This window comes from Varanus komodoensis, unplaced genomic scaffold, assembly GCF_004798865.1.
Source record: "Varanus komodoensis strain SLA01 unplaced genomic scaffold, ASM479886v1 scaffold17, whole genome shotgun sequence".
Lineage (NCBI taxonomy): Eukaryota > Metazoa > Chordata > Lepidosauria > Squamata > Varanidae > Varanus > Varanus komodoensis.
The window spans coordinates 20,919,842-20,943,588 of record NW_025335505.1 but is presented as its reverse complement, the minus strand read 5'-3'; the positions used below and the strand labels follow the sequence as shown (position 1 = coordinate 20,943,588).

Sequence of the window (23,747 nt, the reverse complement as noted above, 5' to 3'; positions counted from 1 at the left end):
AGAAAAGTGCCATATTCATAATAACTTAAAAATAGTCCAGTCAGAGGGATGCTTTTGTTAGAGGGCTGGGATAGCAGGCCAAGAAACTAAATCCTGTCCCCTAAAATGGGAGCGCTTTCCTTCATGCCTTCTCCACAGCCCCAAGTCTTTTGGGACAGAGTAAGAAGACTCCTCAGAAAGCTCTCTTTGGCTCAGAAACTACCAGCTGTTGACCCTCGGTGTACAATTGTCTTAGCTGATTCCTGCATGTCTCTATTCTGATTCCACCACAGGTTCAACTCAGACTTACAGCAGCAATCTTGAAGTAGGTGAAACAGCTTCCTCCTACAAAGCCATTGCATGGAATCTAGATTATCCATCCATCCATTTTTCATTGTAATATTTATGTTACCTAATGGTAATTTTTTTGTAATGTCCACCCAAGGAGCGTGATGCTAATGGGTGGCCTTTAAACAAACAAATATAAATAAAAACAATAGGAACAAATGTGATTTTATTAACATATATTAATACATAGTAAATATATAGTCCTGAAGGGATATTGAAGCAGTATAGAAGTTCAATAAATATGTATTATCATGAAATAAATTTACAAGTTAACCCAGGAAGGTTTTTGCAAGACTGTTTTTTTTTTTTTTTTCCTTTCTGGTACTAACCTTGGCCTTGTAAACACTTAGTCCTATTTCCCCACTGCCCTTTTGACCAGTTTGGTAGCCGTGCACAGAAGTCTTGTCGTTTTTTGCCCACTTAAACCAACTCCTATCAGCTGATTGCACCGGGGCAGCAGCCGAGTGAAGAGATTGTACAAAGCAAAAGTTTCTATCTCTGAGAAAATTCCACAGTTTTAGATGCTTAAAAACAATGTGTCGACAACACCTGTCCAAGAAAAAAACAATTTCAATTTGAGATAAGTTGTAAACATTTTAGTAGTTCCTGGATAATGGTGCTCTAAGATATAGATTCCATTTTCTGTTTCAACTTGGTAGATTCTAGAGTACTTAAACAGTAAACAAGATAATACTCATAAACTATTGGTAAATATTTACCATTGTAGAAACATTTGTTTTTGGATATAGAGCTTGTAATGCCTACATTTCCCCCCACTAAAAAACCATCTTTCTGAAGAAGCCAGCAGTAAGTTCATCAGAAGAAATTATTTTGACAGACTTTAAAGGATAAGACTAAGATGAATGGCAGTTTCCTCTACAACTGGCTTACCAATTCTGGCAGACTAATAGATTAAGTTTACACACTTCCTGGGCCTTGCTGCACATGCTGTGTATAGATGATACTGTCCTATTTTTCATCATGCTTCCAAGATCCTTTTGCTGGCTTGATTCTGCTGGAATGCAGTTCAGCTATATATGCACATACTGTATCTGTTCCCTCTGCAATGCCAGTTCACACAGCAGAAATATATTTCTAACAAGGTCTTCTAGCTTTATTCCCACTATCCAGACAGCAGCAGTATCTAAAAGCTCCCTTTTCTTATTGTACAGAGGATTCCTTACAATATCATGCTTCTCACTCTCCAAAATGAAGTCATAGAAGTATTTGGGGTTTAGTAGTTCATAGGTAGAGAACCTTTTTGGGCTGTGGACACATTTTGCAAATTTAAACATCTTTCATGGACCCCAACACAAAATGGTTGCAATGACTGCATGGCTAAGCATGATGGGGAAGTAACCCATCTAAAAAACATAAAGCAAATTTAGGCTATGAGCCTCAATGCATTAGACAGTTCCTTTTAACCCACAATTTTCAGAAATAACAGAAATCCATTTCACAGAAATCTCAAATGCCAATAATAATTAAATGATTTTTAAAAACAAACAGACGGCACCTGGCAAACATCCAGAAAGGCAGCCAAGGGAAGCATTCCATTCCCTAGCATGGAGCTGTCTGAAACACTGGTGGCTATGCTTGCTTTGCTGTGTCTGAACTAGAGAAATATTGTGGGAAAGCCATTATTGGCTTACTTCCCATAGCATGTTTCCAGGCTGTGCATATGATGCATGCATGAATTAGATGCCTAAATGTATGCAGGTGACCCACTCATGCATAAAAGAAGATGTATGCTAAGGCTGCTATCCTAAATACTTCCCTGGGGAAAAGTCCTGCCAAATTCAGTGGGGCTTACCTGAGAGTAGACATGCAGAGGATTGCACTGTAAGCCTGTAACCTTAAATCAATTTATTTAGGACCAAAGGCCATTGAACAGAGTGGGTCCTACTGCTGAGTAAACATGCTGAGAATGTACTGTACCTCTCTGCTGTATAAATGATGTGTGAAGGGCCCTAAACCTGTAAGAATAAACATAAAGTAATTTTAAACAGCAGCAGGGACTATACTCTTTTTTTATGAGGTGGGCATTGGTTGTCATTCAGCTGTGGGATATTGTGTTGTCTAAACCCAACTACAGTAACAAACCATGACTGACACATAAAGAGACCCCCCCCCCTTTTTTTTTTTGCAGGATGGTGAACTGGTTGTTCACCATGGTTTTATTTCATCTAGGCTCCGACAACACAATAACCCATTTTTCAACAACAACGGTTCAGTAACAACCCACACTCAACCTATACTAAGTTACTGACTTATCGTGTTGTCTGAACCCATATATATCCTTCCTGGTATGTAGCACCATGTCTACTAAGAAACAAGAGGTGACAGCAAAGACAGGATTTAATCTACCCTTTAGTTCAGGTTTTATTTTGTGAGGAAAAGATACTTTTTTAAGGCACAAAGCACTTCCAGAGGACTCCTAGTGCTACAAATCAAAACTCATTGTGGACCATTCTGTCTTTACCTGTTTAATGGATTGTGTAAACTGGATTGTGCAAAATGCCCAGAAAGCTTTGACTGTAGGGCAATATAGAAATGAAATAATAATAGTAATGGTTTATCAGGTAAGAGAAAAGAGGGAAGAAATCATGAGAAAAAAATGGAAAGACTGCAAGTGAAAAATGCTGTCTAGATGCTCCCCCTAATGCCTTAATTGCAACCATGAAATAAGCCAATTGTGTGATAGAAGCCTCATCTCGAAGCATGCAAATAGTCTTGTGGTACCTTATAGACCAATTTTTAAAGATTTCAAAACGTGCTTTACAAATGACAACGTCGTACCTTATTGCAGATTAGTGAGCTGCGGCGAGAGGCTAATGAAAGTTCTGCAGTTCAGTTCACTATCGATATTTCAAGTAACAGGCAAATGCAAGCTAAACGAGCAATCCTATACATATTTAGGCAGAAATAAGTCCTTCAGTTTCCCGCATTCTCCAACCAGCATAGTGAATGCTGTGAGCTGTAAGATTTTTCTGTGTTCAACATCCATAGGATTGGGCATTACATTGGCCTCTTAAGCACCCTTACCGCTCAAATCAACCCTTCAATTACACGCGCATTAAACGTTGCTCCGTTTACCTGCATACACACACGTTGCACTTTTGAATGTTTTGAAGCTCGACAACACAAGACTAAACAAAGGGAAGGGTGAGTGAAAAGGATATGAACTCCTGTTGCCTAAGTTTAGCTTCGGTGAAATCTAGGGCGACTCCAAAAAAAATCCCTCTTCCGCCGTTGGGAAAGCTTAAGGGAAGTTTGCTGATTCTACTAACTAGAGAAGACTGTGCAAGCAGAGGGCAAAGCCAAGCACTGCACCAGACATGACCAATCAATTCGCACTCGCGCCTTATACATAGATCGTATCTCACATGAAAAGGAAGAAATCGAGGAATTTCCCAAATAATCCTGCGGTGGACATTATTTTCGAGTAATTGACTTGTTCTCAAATGCTATGCATGTTTAAACAGAAAAAAAGATCCCTATATGAGCAATACTAGATGGATGGGCAATACTGGGAGTTGCAGAACGTTATTCTGTCTATACATAGAGCAGAGTCCTTTATAACTTTTGAAAGTAAATACAGACGCCAAGCACCCTTTAGTTCTAGCAGATTCATGACTGTCCAGACGTGCGTCGTCCCCCTCCGTTTCTTTCGTGTAATGAGCGAAAGATGCTGCAGGACCTGCTCGGAACGTTCACTTTCCTTCCCTCCCACGCTTCCTAGCTCGGCTTGAACTTCCCGGAAATGACGAACCAAGCGAAGGGCAAGCGTGTGTATTTTGAGCCCTGTGGGCCATGCGTGTGTATTTTGAGCCCTATCCGCTCGCCGTTGGATGCTTCTCCGGTTTCTTGGTTCGCGAGCGCGCACGTGCCTCCCGCGGCCGTTGCGGAGAGCCGATGCAGTTGTGGTTTCTCGGCGGTTGGTGAGTGGCGCCAGGGGACTGTGGCGGGGAGGGCTTGCTCGGAATACCGTCCCGGTGTCGGGGCAGCGTCGCGAGCCGAGCAGAGGAGGCGGGAAAGGTGAAACGTCGCTTGTTTGGTTAAACCGCGGCTTCCGGAACGACTTAGAGTCAATTAACGTGCGACAGATCATGCTCTCCGGCTTGCTATCTAAAAGGCCCTCAGGGCACACACAAGGAAAAAGTGATTGGGAGGGCAGAGGAAAGCATGAAGTCCTTTAGCAGGGCTGGTGGAGGGGCCTAGCGTCCCCTTTCATCTCCTCCCGTGTAACAGAATATTGTGGCTGCTGGCGGTGAGGGGAAATTCGTTTTCTATAGACAAGGTCTTCAGCAGGACCTGGTAGAATAGATGGTAAAGTTGCATTGTGATGACTGGGATTGGCACAAACACTTGTTTTCCATGTCTGGGCCTTGTTTTTTGTAACATGTACATGAATGAAAGGATTTATATTATATAAGTAAGTATGTTCATGTTATACAGTGGTACCTCGGCTCACTGCAATCCGTTAATCCGTTCCAGGACTCTGGTTGTGATCCGAATTGGTTGCGAGCCAAGTCAAATTTCCCCATAAGGTTCAATGTAAATAAGGTTAATTTGTTCTGTAAATATTTTTTTAATAAAAAAATTGAAACAAAGTAACAGAACAACAAAGTACAGTAGAGCAGACAATACTAACCTAGGTGGAGGGAGGTTATTGTTTGGAGGGAGAGTCCAAATGATAATTGTGTGATAGCAATCATGGTTGGGGAGAGGGGATGGCTGCAGTCATGCTTGTGCAGAGAAGGCAGGGGCAATCATAATCATGCTTGGAGGGGGGAAGACGGGCGCGATGGCAATCATGCTCGTGTTGCAACAGGCCCCCGAGCATGGTTGTCACCCAGTGCAGAGTTTGCAAGCTGAGGCAAAATTTTTCTGAAATTTCTGTTCGCGACCTGATTTGCTTGTGAACTGAAGCATTCGTGAGCCGAGATACCACTGTATAACTTGCTGCTCAAAATGAAGAATAACCTTAAAAACACTTCATTAGTTCATTCATTATTTTGCAACTCCATTAGGGTCAGCTGAACAAATTGTCTGATATATTTATATCCTATATAAAGGGAAAACTGAAAGGTTTAAAAAAAGCTACAGCAGAATGATAAAACAATTTAAAGGAAAAAATAGAACATCTAAAATGTGACCATATCAGCAGGGCTGGAACTAAGAGGCTATAAGACAAAATGCTTTTAAAATACTTGGACAAATAGTAAGGTCTTTACCTGGTGTTGTAAAGGACAGGAAATTTTGGAGGACCTTAATATTAAGGGTTGCCATAATTTGGAGATGACTTTAGCATGTAACAATAATTTAAAAAGATATAAAGATAGGTGCCAGGTGCATTTGTTTGGTGAAGAGCATTCCAAATGCACCCATGCACCACTGCACAAATATTCCTGTCTACTATCTTTCGTCATTGCATCTCATTTTGGAAGGTTGGGTGGTCCAGAGAAATGGTTTTCATCTTAAAAGTGCTACCTTAATATTTGGGAGAAATCATCTTGTCCTTCATGTTCCTGAATGCCAAGCAATTTAGGTATTAAACATTTGAGAACAGGACCTTGAAGTGTGCTCAGAAATGGATCATGAGATAACATATTAACCTCATAATGCTGGTTGGTGGCTGTGACACCTGATAAGATAATTGTACAGACAAGGTAGATTGCTTCTTTGTGGTCAGTATTCTACAGCAGCTTCTTGCAGTAGGTCGCTATTTATACTGGGGAAAGGAACTAGCAGTTGTGATCTTGAGCCTTACCTTGCTTGCTTTATTCATGTATTTATAATGTGTATATAACACTTCATATGTAAATAGATTTCAGAGAGGTGAATAATAAAAAGATAAAACAGATAAAGAATAAAATGGTATGCTTAAAAGGGGATATGAATACATTCAATTTCCATGGCTGCTCAGTGAAGAAAGTTTCCTGAAATAAGATATTTTTAGGAGGTGCCAGAAACAATACAATGTTCTCATCTGCCTGACCTTAACAGGCATGGAATTACACAGAAATGGAAACTGTTCCACTGGAACTGTTCTAGGAAGAAATGGAACTTCTCCAGGTGGGCTCCTATCATGCCATAGGTTCACGTGGAACCACCTGGATCATCCATTTGATGTCATGAGTGACCAGGCAGGTTGATAAGGTAGAAAACACTCTCAAGTATCCTGATCCCAAGATGTTTAGAGCTTTGTACAATAGTACTAGAACCTTAAACCCGGCCCAGCAGGGAATAGGCAGCTGGTGCAGATCTCTTAGCAAAGGTGTCATGCTTGAAGAAGGGGCAGCTCCAGACAACAGTGGAGCTGCTGCATTCTGTCCTAGCTCCTACATCTGCACCAGCCTTAATGACAGTCTGTCATAGAGCACATTGCAGTAATCTGGGCTTCCAGCCTTACCTGAGTCATGGGGTGATAGAACTGTATGCTGAACTGTCACTTTTGAGCATATTGATGATACTTGGTCGAAATTCCCGAATGATCACTCCCAGTAGCGTTTTATAGATGTTAACACTGGAAACAAGGTGCAACTCTGCAGAATCTTACAGCTGGCCAGACTGGCTTTTTACAGGGGCACATATAAAAAAATCTTAACTTTCTTGGGTTAATTGTATGATGCTTATGTATTCATGAGAATTTTGTTAATAGAAATAAAAGTAGCACTGCTTTTTGTATTGTATACCAGCATAGCCCCATTAAACTGTTGCAAATCACATAGCATAGAAACTTCTTAGTATTTTTTAGGATGGGGCATGCCAGGAGTTGTAGGACTTTATTCTGCTTAAACATGCATAGAATTGCACCCTTCATTACTCATCTGTACAGTTAAACTTGTTTTGCTCTTTAAGTATATGCTTTGTCTATTTCAGCTTGCTCTGTTTATTATAGTTGTTTTAAAATAAAAAAATTAAAAATGTATGCTTGCATGAGAAATGATTATTCCATACTGATAATGACAATTGTGTGTATTCTGTTTAAGCTAACATGGACAAATAGATTAGCATGTATATGTGATATAAGTGTGTTTTCTTAGACCCCTCACAGATTTTACACCTTACAAATTAGTGTAAAATAAGAATTCAAGAACTGCTAGAGACTTTAGGACAAGCAGTAGGCAAGTGACTCCTGGGATAGACATAGGATATGGGCTTTCATCTTGATCATGAGCTTCATCAGCAAGACTTTAATCCCCTCTCTCCGGAGGGAAGAATTGGGATTGTGCTAGCAGCTGTCAGTGGCCAGAAAAGAATGATCCCCCTCACCAACTTATTCCTAATTATATTGTATCTTTGCATGAATTTTAATTGCAAACTGCTGTGCAACTAATACTCCCTGAAAAAAGAGATGTAAATATAATATATTTTGTAAGCTACCATGGGAGCCTATTTGGCTAACAGTGGGGGTATATATGGTATAAGTCAGAAGTAGGTAACTTGTGGCTCTCCAGATGTTTTGGCCTACAACTTGCAACTCAGTGGGATGGTGTAAACTGGTGAGATGCAACAGCAGGGGGTTGGACCTAATGGCCTTCTTGGCCCCTTCTAACTCTACTATTCTGTGGTTCTATGATTCTGTCAGCCAAAGCCAGGAAAACATGAGGAATGATGCATGTTATCGGCTACATACTTGGAGAGTCATGAGTTCCCCATCCCTTCTATAAGTAACTGAATATATAACAATTTGTTGGCCTAATTCATTGTTTTGCTTCATGTTGATTCATCACTCTAAAGAAAATATTTTTTCTTGATAATGTTATCTCTTTTAAGTAACAGGAATACTGCAGATATCTGAATTAAAAGTCTCTTCTGGCTCTTTTTTGTTTCAGATCTTCCACACATTTTGAAAATGTCATATATGCTTCCACATTTACACAATGGCTGGCAAGTGGACCAGGCCATTCTTTCGGAAGAAGATCGAGTAGTGGTCATTCGCTTTGGGCATGATTGGGATCCAACGTGTATGAAGATGGATGAAGTTTTATATAGTATTGCTGAAAAAGTATAATGTTTTATTTGTATTAATTAATAAGCTGTTCTAATACTATTTGAATAACACATTTTGAATCCAAATTAATAAGCTTACTGCAGAATGTAAGCTTAAGACAAAGTAGATATTTGCTTTTATACAAATTTTCTTGGAAGATGTTCAAAAACATTTGGGACTTAGGGCATTCCTCTTTAAAATACTAATTTCAGTGATGCTTGTTGTGGCTATTATACATACATCATATAAAATAATTAATCTATTACAGTAGGATCACTGTATCTGCTGTCTCACTGCAGTCCTCCACATTTGTGGGGGTTAGGCTGCAGGACTTCTGCAAAAGTAGAAAAACTGTGAATATCTCTAGAGTAAAAAAGCAAATATTTCTAGGAAAAAACCATGAATATATCTAGCAAAAATAATTCTAGAATATCTCTAGAGTCTTTGTGTCGACTGAGAGAAGAAAACATGTGAGTGAGGCTGGCTTGTACTGAGACAAATAGTGTGGCATTCCCAAAGAGAGTCCCTTGAGATAATTTGTGCTTTTTCCACTTTTGTGAGGGTCCTGTACCCCTAATGCCCATGAATTTGGCAGGCAAACTGCGCAGCATATAGTGGTTGCTGTCATCCATGGTTTCAGGCATCCACCGGGGGGGGGGGGGGCTTGGAACCTGTCCCCTGCTGATACAGGGGTCCTACTATATTTTTTGTAATATAAAGCAACATAGGATAGTTCCAAGGTTAGGAGAACAACATTGGAGAGGACCTAATGGAGCAGCCAGGACACAATGGGTCCTGATGGTGTTTCAGCCTCTGTCCCTCACTTTCGGAAGCACTATTGCTTGACTACCCAAAACAGCTATCTGGCGAAAATGCAAAGCAGGAGAGGTAGGGAGGTTGGTTGATTTCATCACTCTTCCTCTTCTAATTTAGATTCTCATACTCCTCAGAGTTCAGAGCTTTATGAAATTGTGCCCTTACAGGCTAAGAGTGCAATTCTGTGGCTGCTAGACAGGGTCATGATGGTCATAGGATAATTTGGAGTTCTAGCTCTGACCTTGGAAGCTTGCTGGAGTTCTAGCTCTGACCTTGGAAGCTTGCTGGGACTCTGAATGTGCAGAAAGCACTGTGCCGGATGCAGCTGTGAGGTCACAAGACTGACTTTGGAAATGGGTTTTTGTGGGTGTGGAAGGGGACAGGGAGAGGAGGAGATGGACTTTGCTAGTATATGCAATATCCTGGCAGTACTTCAGTGTTCTGAGGCCAAATACTTAGAAGGCTGAAATTGACTGCCTCAGTTTTTTGCATGGTGGGAAGACCATGGAGATGACTTTTACCTCCACGTTCTTCCCATCATGCAAAGGGTGCCCACAGGGGTATGGGCTTATTGGATTGTGTTATAAAATATACATTAATCTGGTGAAAATATTAAAATAGGAAATGGAAAATCTTGTATTTATGGAATTAATGCGTTCGGTATAGTAATAGCCACTAGCTTGGATTCTTTTTAAAAGGGAATTGAACCGATTAATGGACAATGGATCAATGGTTATTAGTTTGGATATCATTTGCTGGGGAGAAATGGCACTGGAAGTACAATGTTACCTTGATGCTTTGGTTATAGTTTTCAAAGCATAAAGCGTGAAAAGTAGCCTTTGGCCTAATACACCAGTGCATGTGGACTACAGTCAACAAAAATGTCCGAAGGTACTCTTCTCTGGGACTGCTTAGATACAGCACAGATGGCTTGGTGTTAAGAGAATGAGCAGGCATAGTTCTTGGGCTTGCCTGCATGCTTCTTCTTGATATGACAACATGAGAAACTCTTCAACATAGTTTGAAATGTGCAAACTATGGTTTATGCAAATCTTCATTTTTCTGCAAACCAGACATACAAACCATGGTTGAAATTTGGCCATGGTTGAAGTTTCGTTATTTTCACCCACAAGGAGAGGTGGACATCTCTGGATAATGAAAAAAATCCTTTATTTGAGGTTTCCAAAATGTTCTATGGAATGTATTTGTTTAAATTTCCATAGAAATCTCCATAGAAAATGCTCTTCAAGGATTTTTTCATTTTGACCACGGGAGAAGGAAATGGCAACCCACTCCAGTATCTTTGCCATGAAACCCCATGGACAGTATCAAAAGGCAAAAAGATATGACGCCGGAAGATGAGCCCCTCAGGTCGGAAGGTGTCCAATATGCTACTGGGGAAGAGCAGAGGGCTAGTACTAGTAGCGCCAGAAAGAATGAAGCGACTGGGTCAAAGCCGAAAGGACACTCAGTTGCTGATGTATCTGGTGGTGAAAGGAGAGTCTGATGCTGCAAATATCTATACTCCATAGGAACCTGGAATGTAAGATTCATGAATCAAGGCAAGCTGGATGTGGTCAAACAAGGGATAACAAGACCGAACATCGACATCTTAGGAATCAGTGAACTAAAATGGACAGGAATGGGGGAATTTAATTCAGATGACCATCAGGTATACTACTGTGGGCAAGAATCCCTCAGAAGAAATGGAGTAGCTTTCATAATCAATAAAAGAGCAGGAAAAGCAGTACTGGGATACAATCTCCAAAATGACAGAATGATCTCAGTTCAAATTCAAGGCAAACCATTCAGCATCACAATAGTCCAAGTCTATGCCCCAACCACTGGTGCTGAAGAGGCTGAAGTTGACAGGTTCTATGAAGGCCTACAACACCTAGAATTTACACCAAAAAATGATGTCCTTATAATCATGGGGGATTGGAATGCTAAAGTAGGAAGCCATTGCCTTCTTAAATGAACAGTGCAAAGAAATAGAAGAAAACAATAGAATAGGGAGGACCAGAGATCTCTTCAAGAAAATTGGAGATATGAAGGGAACTTTTCATGCAAAGATGGGCATGATAAAGGACCAAAATGGCAGGGACCTAACAGAGGCAGAAGAGATTAAGAAGAGGTGGCAAGATTACACAGAAGAACTATACAAGAAAGAGCTTAACATCCCTGATAACCATGATGAGGTGGTCACTGACCTCGAGCCAGACATCCTGGAATGTGAAGTCAAATGGGCCTTAGGAAGTCTGAGCAACAAAGCTAGTGGAGGTGACAGTATTCCAGCTGAGCTATTCAAAATCCTAAAAGACGATGCAGTAAAAGTGCTACACTCAATATGCCAGCAAATTTGGAAAACTCAACAGTGGCCACAGGATTGGAAAAGGTCAGTTTACATTCCCATCCCAAAGAAGGGCAATGCCAAAGAATGTTCAAACTACCGCATATTTCACATGCTAGCAAAGTGATGCTCAAAATCCTACAAGCTAGGCTCCAGCAGTATGTGGACCGAGAACTACCAGAAGTACAGGCAGGATTTCGAAGAGGGAGAGGAACTAGAGATCAAATTGCCAACATACGCTGGATCATGGAAAAAGCTAGGGAGTTCCAGAAAAACATCTGGAACTTCTGCTTCATTGACTATGCTAAAGCCTTTGATTGTGTGGATCACAACGAATTGTGGCAAGTTCTTAAAGAGATGGGAGTACCAGACCATCTTATTTGTCTCTTGAAAAACCTATATGCGGGTCAAGAAGCAACAGTGAGAACTGGATACGGAACCACTGATTGGTTCAAAATTGAAAAAGGAGTTCGGCAAGGCTGTATACTGTCGTCCTGTCTATTTAACTTATATGCAGAGCACATCATGAGAAAGACGGAGCTAGATGAATCACCAGTTGGAATTAAGATTGCTGGGAGAAATACCAACAAGCTCAGATATGCAGATGATACCACTCTCATGGCAGAAAGTGAAGAGGAACTAAAGAGCCTCTTGATGTGGGTGAAGCAGGAGAGCGCAAAAGTTGGCTTGAAACTCAACATCAAGAAAACTAAAGTAATGGCATCCGGTCCTCTTACTTCCTGGCAAATAGATGGGGAAGAAATGGAGGTAGTGACAGATTTTATTTTCCTGGGCTCCAAGATCACTGCAGATGGGGACTGCAGCCAAGAAATTAAAAGATGCTTGCTCCTGGGGAGGAAAGCTATGGCAAATCTAGACAGCATACTAAAAAGCAGAGACATCACCGTGCCAACAAAAGTGCATATAGTCAAGGCTATGGTTTTCCCAGCTGCAATGTATGGCTGTGAAAGCTGGACCATAAGGAAGGCTGAGTGCCGAAGGATTGAGGCCTTTGAATTGTGGTGCTGGAGGAAACTCCTGCGAGTCCCTTGGACTGCAAGGCAATCAAACTGGTCAGTCCTAGAGGAGATCAACCCTGACTGCTCTTTAGAAGGCCAGATCCTGAAGATGAAGCTCAAATACTTTGACCACCTAATGAGAAGGAAGGACTCCCTGGAGAAGAGCCTAATGCTGGGAACAATAGATGGCAAAAGAAGAAGGGGACAGCAGAGGATGAGGTGGCTAGATGGAATCACTGAGGCAGTTGGTGTGAGCTTAGGTGGACTCCGGGAGATGGTGGAGGACAGGAAGGCCTGGAGGAATGTTGTCCATGGGGTCGCGATGGATCGGACACGACTTCGCGACTAACAACAACAACAAGAACAAAGATTCCTTTGTGTGTTTATATCATGTTATAAGAAGGAATGAACTTCTTACTAGAATATTGGCTTTCTTAAACTTGTATCTTTTATTTTTTGCTGCAATGACTGAAATTTTGTAAGCAGTATGAGAATAGAATGAGATGGAACAAGGCAAATTCTTGTATGTCTACCACACCATGCTGCCATTTCTTTGGCAGCGTTTAGTTTGATGACTTTAAAAAATGCTTCTTGTGGGGAGGAGTGTGTGAACCTTTCTTAATTATATAGACTTGTGGTTTTCCTATCAACTTCACTGCTGTCTCCTACAGTATCCCTGTTTTGTTGAAGACAACTTTGGAGAATGATCTAGTAGGTACCTTACAAAGAAGCTTGGATGAACCTACGGTCTCGTTGTTGCTCCATGTTGCTTGTAATTGCATCCTTGAATGCACTTTTGTTTTTTGAATGGGACCTCACATGCATGAATAGTATCTCCATGAAGGGGTGGCATAATTTTAAAGCAACTAATACATTAATGGTAGTGCAATAGTTTAATCTGAAAAGTTTAGAATTAAATCTAAATCTGGCATATGTATCAAATTAGATTTACTTGTTAGATTTTACTTGCAAGCTTCAAGTAAGTTTTGTAAATGCTACATTCATTTAAAAGGAGTATACCCCATCTCAACTATAAAACAGCTCGTGATACAATTGAAACTAACAATTTATAAAGTAATTAAAAATCACATGTCAAGTCAAGAATGGAAGTAAAAATAAATTTAGAACAAGTGTAAGCAAATTAAAGAAGACAATGTTGGTCTGATTTAAAGATGTAGTGCAGATACAGCTAAATGTATGTTAACTGATTTGTCTCTCAGTATTTGCTATCAATTATTATTTTATTTAAATATGTATCTTGGCCCTCTGAAAGAGTAGAAGCCCTGCTATGATGACATACAACAGTAAAACACAAAGTTGTTGTGGCTTATTTCCAGGAGATTATACTAACCAGAACTTGGGTGTTTGTGTGTGAGTGTGTGACTGAATTATGGTTGGATCCAGAGTACTGTGAGAAAACTCACTCATAAAACAAGGCAGACTTAGAAGTCAGCACCCAAGCAGCATCTTGAAAACTGGCTCTAGAGAGTTAAGGGAATCGTTCAGAAGTGTGAAAATGGTTTGGTGGGATCTGCATGGAGAAGGAATAGCAAAAATGGTGTCTCTTTCCCCATTTCTTACCCCTAGCTCAACTCTAAATGTTCTGCCAGATACAAGTCCTTATGTGACTGGAGGGATTCACCTCCATCAAAGGAAAGGCACTTTTGGTTTCAAGCTGATGCAAGCATTATATACTTATGATGCAAAAGTATATAAAATCTTTTACAATTCCATGTTTAAATAAATATTAAAACTCAAACATATGCTTAACATATGAAGACCACATTAAGGTGATCAAACTGTTTGTAGTATTGCATCCATTTTGACTTATAAAAAGCAAGTGGACCGCATTAACTTCAATAGTAATACCTTATGTTTATGTACCAACATTTGAGATAAAATAGATATTTACTAGGTAGATAAAATGGGTATTTAAATGACACCCTGATATTTTAAAGGACAACATAGTTAAAACATGACTTTGTTTTGATATGTGGGGTGAGGGGGAAAAACTGGTATAAATACATCACTGCCAAATAAAGAGGACATACTATTATTTGGAGTACTGTTGTAATTAGTTGTAGTTGGAATTCTTGTAACCTGGCAGGCATATTGGCACTTAATTTAAAATTGGGTGAAAAGATTGATATAACTTCATGTTTAAAAATCTCCCTCTGCAGAAATAGCAGATTAAAGAGGGTGACCCTTCTTCATCCTCTTGCTTAAGAGTCCTGTTGGGATATCGCTGCTGTACAAAGAGTGAGTAAACAGTTTCAGTATCTATGGTATGCATATCCTACGGTAGAACATCACACAGACCCATTGTCGTGGTGCATTTGCATTCTGCATTAGGAGAAAATCCCACTGACTATGTCAGATGCTAGTATACATTCTGCCCCCCCCCCCCCCCTTTTGGCATAGAAATTCTAGTAGGAGCAGATCCTTTCTTCATTGTTGTGTTCCTTCCCTGATTCAGTATGTATGATTTCCAGTGTATTTTGTTGTGGGTGGAAAAGTTCTGGTCAGGAGTGAATTCCTGCCAGGTAAAGTGAGAAAGTTTCACAAACATAGGCTACTAAAGGTGGAGAGGGGTTGTTGGTTGGTTTGTTCGTTTGTTGACTTGTCCGTTTCTGCTCTGATATTTCATTTTTAGGAAATAGATTTTGGTCTACTGTAAGTTAAGCATCTTCTCTAAATGCTAAAATAATTAGCCCATTCATTGCTAAATCTTTGGTGTTCAAAAGAGAAAATTGGCTCTGTAAAATAATATTTTTTGTTCCTTGTTCTTCAATGATGTATATCAATAGAGTTTACATAGCAGAAGACATAGCATATAGAAGCAGCTGCTTCTATATAGGAATGCATGTTTTCATCATCCTCAAGACTAGTATGTGGATAATTCCTATTTTAAGGATCATGGATGTTAAATTTATAGTATTTGAATTGGGTTTAGTGGAGTTCTGCTGGTGCTGATAGAAGTGTGGGGAGACAGTGATTCTGCTGAAGGCTCCTAAAAAGTTGCCTTACAGGGTTGGGGGATCCTTTGGAACTGCACAGCAAATAGTGTGGAAGTTGCAGGGGGGAGCTGGAGTTGGCAAAAATTGGCTACCTGTCCCATCCTCCAGCAGGAAACTTGTGCTGGATTCTGTTTTCCTCTGTAGTTGGATCTAGCCATCTGTATTTCCTAGCATATGTTGCATTGTATGTAAAATAAGTGAATATGATTTTTAAAGATTTAGGAGCATTTTAGTGTGTCGTATGTTTTGACAGTTACTTCTTGAGAGCACTTGGCAAAGTTAATAAAGTTACAAAAGAGGTACAAAGTGTTGATTGTGTCAGCAAGAGTAGATGCAGGCTTTAAGTTAATAAAGAATACATGGGCTCCAAGGGCAGAGGGAGGGTGCTCCAAATTTGTACCCCCACCCCAACCTTAGAATGCTTTTCTAAGGTTGAAGTTGGGGCTCTGTACTTTCCTGTGGCTGTCTGGACAGTGCCTAACATTCCTCAGATTGTGCCCTCAAGTACTTGTGTGCCCAAGCATTTTCCTCTTCTTTCCCTCCTTCCAACCCTCACGTAAAATTTGTCTGAAGTATTTAGCTCATCAGTCATTACAAAGCAAATATCTTAAATAGGAATATGCCCCCGTTACAGTAATTACTACCAGTGTATGATAATAGCCTATTGTGTGGGTGTTCCTATGCCTTAATGAAGAACATTGCCAGATCAGCAGAGCAAATCAGCATCTCTAGTAAATATAGTGTGGCAGAGTGTCCAGGGAATTGTGGCGCAGTGGTTTAAACTGCAATGCTGGTTGATCGAAAGGTCGCTGGTTCGAATCTGCACAACGGGGTGAGTTCCTGTTGTTCCATCCCAGCTCCTGCCAACCATGCAGTTCGAAAGCATGCAAATTTAAGTAGGTAAAAAGGTACCACTTTGGTGGGAAGGTAACAGCGTTCCGTGCACTTCGGTGTTTAGTTATGCCGGCCACATGACCACAGTTACTTTCTCCAGACAAGTGCTGGCTCCCTCGGCTAAGGAACAGAGATGAGCACCGCCCGCTCGAGTCAGACATGACTGGACTTAATGTCAAAGGGAAACCTTTACCTTTACCTTTTAACTGGATACACTTGCTTCCTTTTGAGGCTTTAAAAATGTTCAGAATTCTTATGTCAGCAATTATTAATAGTGATATGTTCATCAGTTTACAGTTACTAAAGAAATGCATCTTTGTAGTTTGTAGGCTTTACCAAGGGGAGGTGCATGTATTGATGTGAGAAGGAAGCATAACCTAATCTGTAACATCTTGGGAGTTCCTAAGGAGGCTTATAGAAGAATGATAGCCGAAGCACTCGCTAGGAATGTTTTTATTTTCCTTGTTGATCTTAAGTAATCATAACAAATAATTTTTCAAACAACATGGTGTGAATGCTCTTTTGATATTAAAAATTGATGGGGGAGCGAGGTAATTTTTATGTGTTCTTTAGGGACTCACAGGATTATGTATATCCAGCAGGTGGAAGGAATGTGGCAGCTAGGATTGCCTCCATGTTTTCCCTTGCACTCTAAAACAACTAAAAACACAATCATATGCAAGCTTAGGCAGAAAAATGGTGTGCAGTTCCCAGCATGTCCCTGTCATCATAGCTGGGAGTTCTTAGACTTTTTCTGTCTAAACTTGCATAGGGTTGTATCTAAATGTTTTAGACTTGTGAGGGGGAGGGGCCAAGACATCACCAGGATTCCTCATATTCTGGTGGAACCCCCCCCCCCATGCCTTACTAATGTATGGCTGTGTTGCTGCACAGCTGGCACCATTAGAACCACACAGGCTGCAAGAGTAGAAGGAGGGTGCTCAGAATGTGGATGTCCAGTCCTGCATTCGAAATGCTTTTCCGAGGTTGGAGCTAAGGCTCCAAACTTTCCTATGGCTGTCTAGACAGTACTGTAAAAGCAGTTTTGCTTATGAGTATAGTCTGCTTTAAATATACTTTTCCCTTCCATAGGTGAAAAATTTTGCAGTTATTTATCTGGTGGATATCACAGAAGTTCCAGACTTCAACAAGATGTATGAATTATACGATCCCTGTACTGTCATGTTCTTCTTCAGGTATATTGCACTCCAATGTGGTATAATCTGTATGTTCTCAGCTGATAGTGTTTTTCCTTTTTCTGTACTTCCTGCTTGGTTCTCTGATTGGTTTCCTGTGCAGTCTTTTAAACTAAGAGTAACCATATTGGAATAGCATTGCAGTCGTTTTGTTTTGCTCACTTAGAAGCCTGTAGGAACCTGCTGCTACACGATCTGATTGTGATTATCATAAAGGCCTAAATTTGGAGGCTTACAATTATCTCATGAAGGGCAGGAATAGCAGAGATGATAATCACTTCTCTGTCCTATCTGTCCTGCATTTTTTGCTAGATAGGCTTTATTGTCCATCTACCAACAGCATCTTCAGGAAGCTGGGGAGATCTCATATCTTGTGTCCTGGCCTTTACAGTCTTCAACCCACTGGAATGCCCTCTTTCTCTGTTTTCCAAGGTCATTTTCTCAACTTCAGAGGGCAACCTGCATGTTTCTTTCCATGCACACAGGGAGTGGTGGTCAGAGCAAATCTAGAGCACTGTCTCTGACCCCAGATCTACGGATTTGAATTACTGGTGCTTTAGAGCTCCAGAAAAAAATGCTGTCTACAAATTAATGCTGGCAATTTAAGAAAAAGGGAATGAAGACTAAAACTAGCAAATCATCAAGACTATAATCTGATCCTATTGAAATCAGCTACAAAACAATCGCTGGTCAAGTATGGCGAGTCGGACTTGGTACTTTGTTTTTGTGCCAAGGGCTGTCTTCCCAGACACTAAGCATTTACTTAAGTTCATAAATATAGATAGGGATAGTTAGGGAGAAGTATATTGCAGAATTTTCAGAGTTATATTAATATATTTTATATTGGTAAGTTTTTCCCATTTTTCTTTTCTTTTTTAAAGGAACAAACACATAATGATTGATTTGGGAACAGGTAACAACAACAAAATTAACTGGGCAATGGAAGACAAGCAAGAAATGATTGACATCATAGAAACAGTTTATAGAGGAGCACGTAAAGGTAGAGGTCTTGTTGTGTCACCCAAAGACTACTCAACTAAATATAGATATTGATACATACAAATTCACCTTCTTAAACTTCGTAAATTCAATCTTTGTATAAAGTATTTCTTGCTTACACCTCACTGTGTATGTCTTTTGAATTTAACGTGTTACCTCATTTTCTTGGGGAGATGCTAAAACCTATTTGATTTTAGAAATAGTTGTGTGTTACTTTTACATGTTTTAATTTCCAATGTTTTGCAGAAGACTATTTTTATACTATGATTCTGTTTTTGATAGACAAGTGGATATAGCTATTAGTTATGAAACATAATAAATGCATCTGAGAATATACCCTGTGCTTCAACATAATATTAATTTGGCTACACACATTCACACAGACAAGCATCTATCTCATATTTCCTACAAGTCTGGTTTTCACAGTGAAATTAATGCAATTATCTTGGGTCCAGCACCATACAAGTTTTTGTAAGCTGTGCTAAGATGGGTTTTTTTTCCGTATAGGATGGGATATAAATATTTTAAATACAGTAAATAATAATCCAAAGGTACCTGCCTGCTAGCTTCAGATGGTGGTGGGATTCTATGGTGAAGACTTTTAAGTGATGTACAGACTTGCAGATAGAGTAAAACAGGAATCATTTCTTCCCCATGGCAGGATCCTTGGATCCAAACTACTATTTATTAAAACCTGCCTTGGAAATTTACTTGTGCTAATGAAACTTGCAGTCTTTATTTCATTTGACACTGGTATCAACATGTCAAGAACTGAGGAGTAAATGTTAAATGTTCATATGCACTTATTTGCTGGTTTTATTAAATAATTCAGGAACATAAGCTGCCTTTATACAGAGCCACAATTTTGTATTGTTTACACTAGTTGGAAACATTTCTTCTTGGCTTCAATAGTTTTTTCCTTCTCTTGCTATACCTGAATTTGGAATCTTCCACATGAAAAGCATGTGCTATACAGTGGTACCTTGGTTCACTAACTTAATTCATTCCACAATTCAGGTCGCAACTCAAATTGGTCACGAACCAAGTCAAATTCCCCCATAAGGTTCAATGTAAATAAGGTTAATCCATTCTGTAAATATTTTTTTAATCACAAAAAATTGAAACAAAGTAACAAAGAACAACAGAGTACAGTACAGTAGAGAACACTAACCTGGGTGGGGGTGGGGGAGGTTACTGTTTGGAGGGAAAGTCCCCATCCCAAAGGATATCAGGGAGATCTCCTTCAAGGGTTTCCTTTCTTCTTTGTCTCTTAGCTGCAGGGTCAATTTTGGCGGAAAAATCTGCACAATCTGGTCATCTTCATTACCGCTCTGCACGTTGTTTTTACCACCAGGTTTGCTCTGCACTTTCTCTGGAGCCATTATTCAGTATTATTATTGAGTAATACTTTACAGTACTGTATGTGCTAAAAAGCACACAAAAAAGCTTCACAGCAGTGACCATAGGTCGGTCTGTGACCATGAGCAGGGAATATGGGTGCGATCGCGATCGTGCTCAGAAGATGATCGCGATCGTGTTCATGCGGGGAAGATGGCCGCAATCGTTGTCATCCGATGCAGAGTTTGTGAATGGAGGCAAAACTTTTCTGAAATTTTTGTTCATAAACCGATTTGGTCATGAAATGAGGCATTCGTGAACCGAGGTACCACTGTACCATTAAGCTCTAGCTTTTTTCTCTTTTTAAATTTCCAGAACTGTAGAGAAAGACTAGACAAGACTCCTTCTGGAAGTTAGTATTTCCTGTAGGTCTGCTCACCCTCTCTAAAGAAAGTTGGATGCAGATCAATTCTGGTTGATTTTGTAAGGTGTATTATACTCTTCTCCCCTTTTCCTTGATGCCGCATACCCAAGAGAGTAGCAGTGCACTTTAGTGTGTATTGCTAGCTACTCTTATCAGTGTGTTGCATCAAGGCACCCTTAAACTTTGCAGATCCTGAACCAGGGTTATGTTGGTTCAAGGATACTAAAGGAATGTGCAGTCCTTGAACCAGTGTGACCCTCCTTCAGTCTTTCTTGTAGGCTACTCTTGATAGAAGAGACCTGCAAAAAAAAGGAGGTTGCTGAACGGTTTATGGTGGAGAAGAAGACTAGCACAGTAGCAGAGCAATGGAATGGAAAACAAAGGTTTGTACTAGATTCCGTAATGGGCAGGATTGCAGCTTCTGCTATTTTTAATTTCAAGAAATAGCAGAACTACTAAGTATTTTTGGCTTTGGCCTTTTGGCAGAGCAACAGAGGCACAGGCTGGGAGAGAGTGCTGAGTGGCCAGGGGACTGGTGAAGGCAAGGTAGGAGCTCGGCAGAGAACAGAGGGCCAGGAGCAGCAGAGAGGAAGGGAGGCGGGGCCAGAGAGGCTAGAGGGGCCAGGAGGGAGCAGATGGGCGGGGCCACTGCTTTTGGCTCTGGCCTCTTGGCGTCATCCCTTGTCTGCGTCCCGGACTGCCCCGGGACTCCCTTCCCTGGGAGGCTGAGGGTTTTTGTTTGTTTGTTTTTAATTGCTTTGTTTTTCTTTGTTTCTGTTTTGTGCTGTTCTGTGCTTTGCTTTCCTTTGTTTTTCCTCCAATTTAAATTTTATTTTATCCTTGTGTGCATGGGTTTTTGTCTGGGAGACCTGGGCGAGTGAGGGGTACCGCAGGACAGACAAGGCGGGGGACCAAGGTAGGGTCTCAGAAGAGTTCCCAATGGCAGACCAGGAGATGGCCTTGGCAGGAGTCACAGGTGTTGCTGTCCACTGTGACAGCTGCGACATGTTTGCCCCTTTTCCCCCAGGAGAGGCAGGGTTACACTTGCCCTCGGTGTAAGCTGGTGGTCCTGCTAGAGGAGGAGGTGAGGTGCCTGAGGGCCAAGAGAGCTCTCCTGCCCCCCCCCGGGAGCACCCCCCCTTTGGACAGAGGGTTGAGGGAGAGGCCATGGGAGGAGCAGTCGCGGAGACATGGAGGCATGTCACCCACAGCACGGCCTCCTCCTCCTGGCACCAATCTGGAGCTGGGAAACAGGTTCTCTTTGCTTGGGGAGGCTGGGGCTGATGAGGCCTCGGGGACCAGCAGGACCCCCAGCCTGGGACCACAAGTGGCGAGGGAGCCGCTGCAGAAGAGGCGAGGGCCAGGGCATGGCCGCCAACACCACCGGAAAGACGTGGTGGTGGGTGATTGTTGTTGGGGACTCCCTGCTGAGGGGCACTGAGGCGGAGGTGTGCCACCCCAACCTGGAGACAAGGGAGGTTTGCTGCCTGCCTGGCGCATGCATCCGGCATGTGAAGGACAGAGTGGAGCATCTTGTTCGTTCCGGGGGTCACCAGCTGCTCCTGGTGATCCATGTGGGCACAAACGATGTGGCCAGGCAGGTGGTGGTCGGGATCATCAGGGACTTCGAGGCCTTGGAGAAGAAACCAGGAGCTGAAGGCCCAAGTGGCCTTCTCGTTGATCTTAATGGTCCGAGGATTTGGGCCAGGAAGGGACAGGAGGGTCTCCAAGGTGAACGACTGGCTAGGGTATGGTGCCAGAAGGAACGCTTCGGGTTCCTCGACCACGGCACTCAGTTTCCTGCCAGTGGACTTCTGCCAAGGGACGGGTTACACCTCACGAGGATGGGGAAAAGGTCCTTTGGAGATGCTCTAGCGAGTTTCATCCAGAAGACTTTAAACTGAACCGGTGGGGGGGGGGGGTGTTCAGGCTCTGGGAGCAGGGTTTTAGAGGTACTGCAGGGACTGACAGGACTCCTACAGAGAGGGGGCCAGGTATCAGGGAGGATGGGAGGAAGGAGGCTGGGAACTCCAAGGAAAGGAAGCGGTGGGAAGGAGTTGAGGTGCATGTACACCAATGCTAGGAGCATGGTAATAAGCAGGAAGAGCTTGAAGCTCTCCTGGGAATAGGAGGGTATGACCTAGTGGGAAACACAGAAACCTGGTGGGATGAAAGGCAAGTCTGGATTGTGAACATAGAGGGGTATCACCCTTTTAGAAAGGACAGGAAGGGAAAGAGGGGTGGGGGTGTGGCTTTATACGTCAGGGAAGGGATAGGATGCAGTGAGATAGAACGCAGCACAGATGGGGATTTGGTAGCAGTCTGGGTGAAACTTGGGGGTTTTGACAGGGAAAGAGACCTGACAGTGGGGTATGTTATCGCCCTCCAGGTCAACTTGAGACCCTGGATGATGGCCTGACAGACCAGATTCTAAGGATATCTTGGGGGAGAGAGACAGTAATTATGGGAGATTTCAGTCTCCTGGATATTAGTTGGGAGACTCACTTGGCAGTGACAGCCAGGTCACGTCGCTTCCTAGAAGCTATAGAGGGAGGGTTTGTCACACAGAGGGTCCGAGAGGCAACGGGGGGGGGGGGGACATCCTTGACTTGGTCTTGACCAATAGAGAGGCGCTGATAGATGAAGTACAGATTAGGGGAGCTCTGGATGTGAGTGATCACTTCATCCTTTGCTTTGAAATCTGGGGACTGGGGACGTGCAGCAGATCGAGCACTAGAAGCTGGGACTTCAAGAGGGCCAACTATGGCCAACTGAAGGCCAGACTAGGCAAAGTCTCCTGGGATAGGTTACTGGAAGGTAAGCGAGTTGGGGTGGATGGCACTCAAAAGGGAGGTTTTGGAGGCACAAGCCTTGACGATACCTCTAGTTAGTAAGGTGGAGAGGCGGAGGAGAGTGCCACCATGGATGCGAAAGGAGGTGGTTAGAGGGATTAGACGAAAGAGGAACCTCTGTAGGAAATGGGTACTGGAGCAAATAGACAAAAGGGTATACCAGGAGGAGGAGGCCCATTTCAGAAGGATTCTTCACAAGGCTAAGGCTGATTATGAGTTGAGACTTGCCAAGAATATCAAGAACAAAAAGGGCTTCTTTCAGTATGTAAATAGGAAGAGGAAAGGGAGACAAGTGGTAGGACCACTAAATAAGGAGGAAGGAGATCCAGTGACTGATATGAGGGAACAGGCACAGATGGTAAATGACTATTTTGCCTCTGTTCTCCCCAAAGCAGGACGGGGGATATCCGCATAGGAGATTAGATGAGGCTGGGGACTTAGGGGCACAGATTAGAGTCACCCCCCCTTGAAGTCGAGGGGCTCCTGAGGGCATTGGACATTACAAAGGTGCCAGGC

At 41.9% G+C, this 23,747-nt stretch overlaps 2 protein-coding genes and 1 long non-coding RNA gene across 9 annotated transcripts in view; 1 reads left to right on the top strand and 2 right to left on the bottom strand.

Annotated features, from left to right (window-relative positions):
* LOC123021621 (probable 2-ketogluconate reductase) overlaps positions 1–4,128 on the bottom strand; it is a 14,331-nt gene extending 10,203 nt beyond the window's left edge. Inside the window, exons 1-3 of one of the 6 annotated variants that reach the window (XM_044426541.1) lie at positions 3,424–3,680; positions 2,141–2,303; positions 657–876 (exon numbers count right to left, since the gene is read on the bottom strand). In XM_044426541.1, coding sequence (XP_044282476.1) covers positions 657–876; positions 2,141–2,154 — 234 coding nt within the window. In that variant the 5' untranslated portion in view covers positions 2,155–2,303; positions 3,424–3,680. The other 5 variants (XM_044426544.1, XM_044426543.1, XM_044426545.1 and 2 more) reach the window with 5 other exon arrangements.
* On the top strand, positions 4,114–18,953 carry TXNL4A (thioredoxin like 4A). 2 transcript variants are annotated; one of them, XM_044426557.1, is made up of 4 exons: positions 4,114–4,268; positions 8,169–8,341; positions 17,515–17,618; positions 18,500–18,953. In XM_044426557.1, exons 2-4 carry the CDS (start codon positions 8,189–8,191, stop codon positions 18,669–18,671), a joined length of 429 nt encoding a protein of 142 aa, XP_044282492.1. In that variant the 5' UTR covers positions 4,114–4,268; positions 8,169–8,188; the 3' UTR covers positions 18,672–18,953. The 2 variants fall into 2 exon arrangements, with proteins under 2 accessions (XP_044282492.1, XP_044282493.1); XM_044426558.1 differs by lacking the exon at positions 4,114–4,268 and adding an exon at positions 14,692–14,770 and having other exon boundaries at positions 8,201–8,341.
* The window catches only part of LOC123021625, a 21,910-nt gene continuing 10,130 nt past the window's right edge, over positions 11,968–23,747 (bottom strand). The window contains exons 2-3 of the long non-coding RNA XR_006414359.1: positions 21,632–21,636; positions 11,968–11,978 (exon numbers count right to left, since the gene is read on the bottom strand). This is a non-coding gene — a long non-coding RNA (uncharacterized LOC123021625). The remainder of the gene's footprint in view (positions 11,979–21,631; positions 21,637–23,747) is intronic.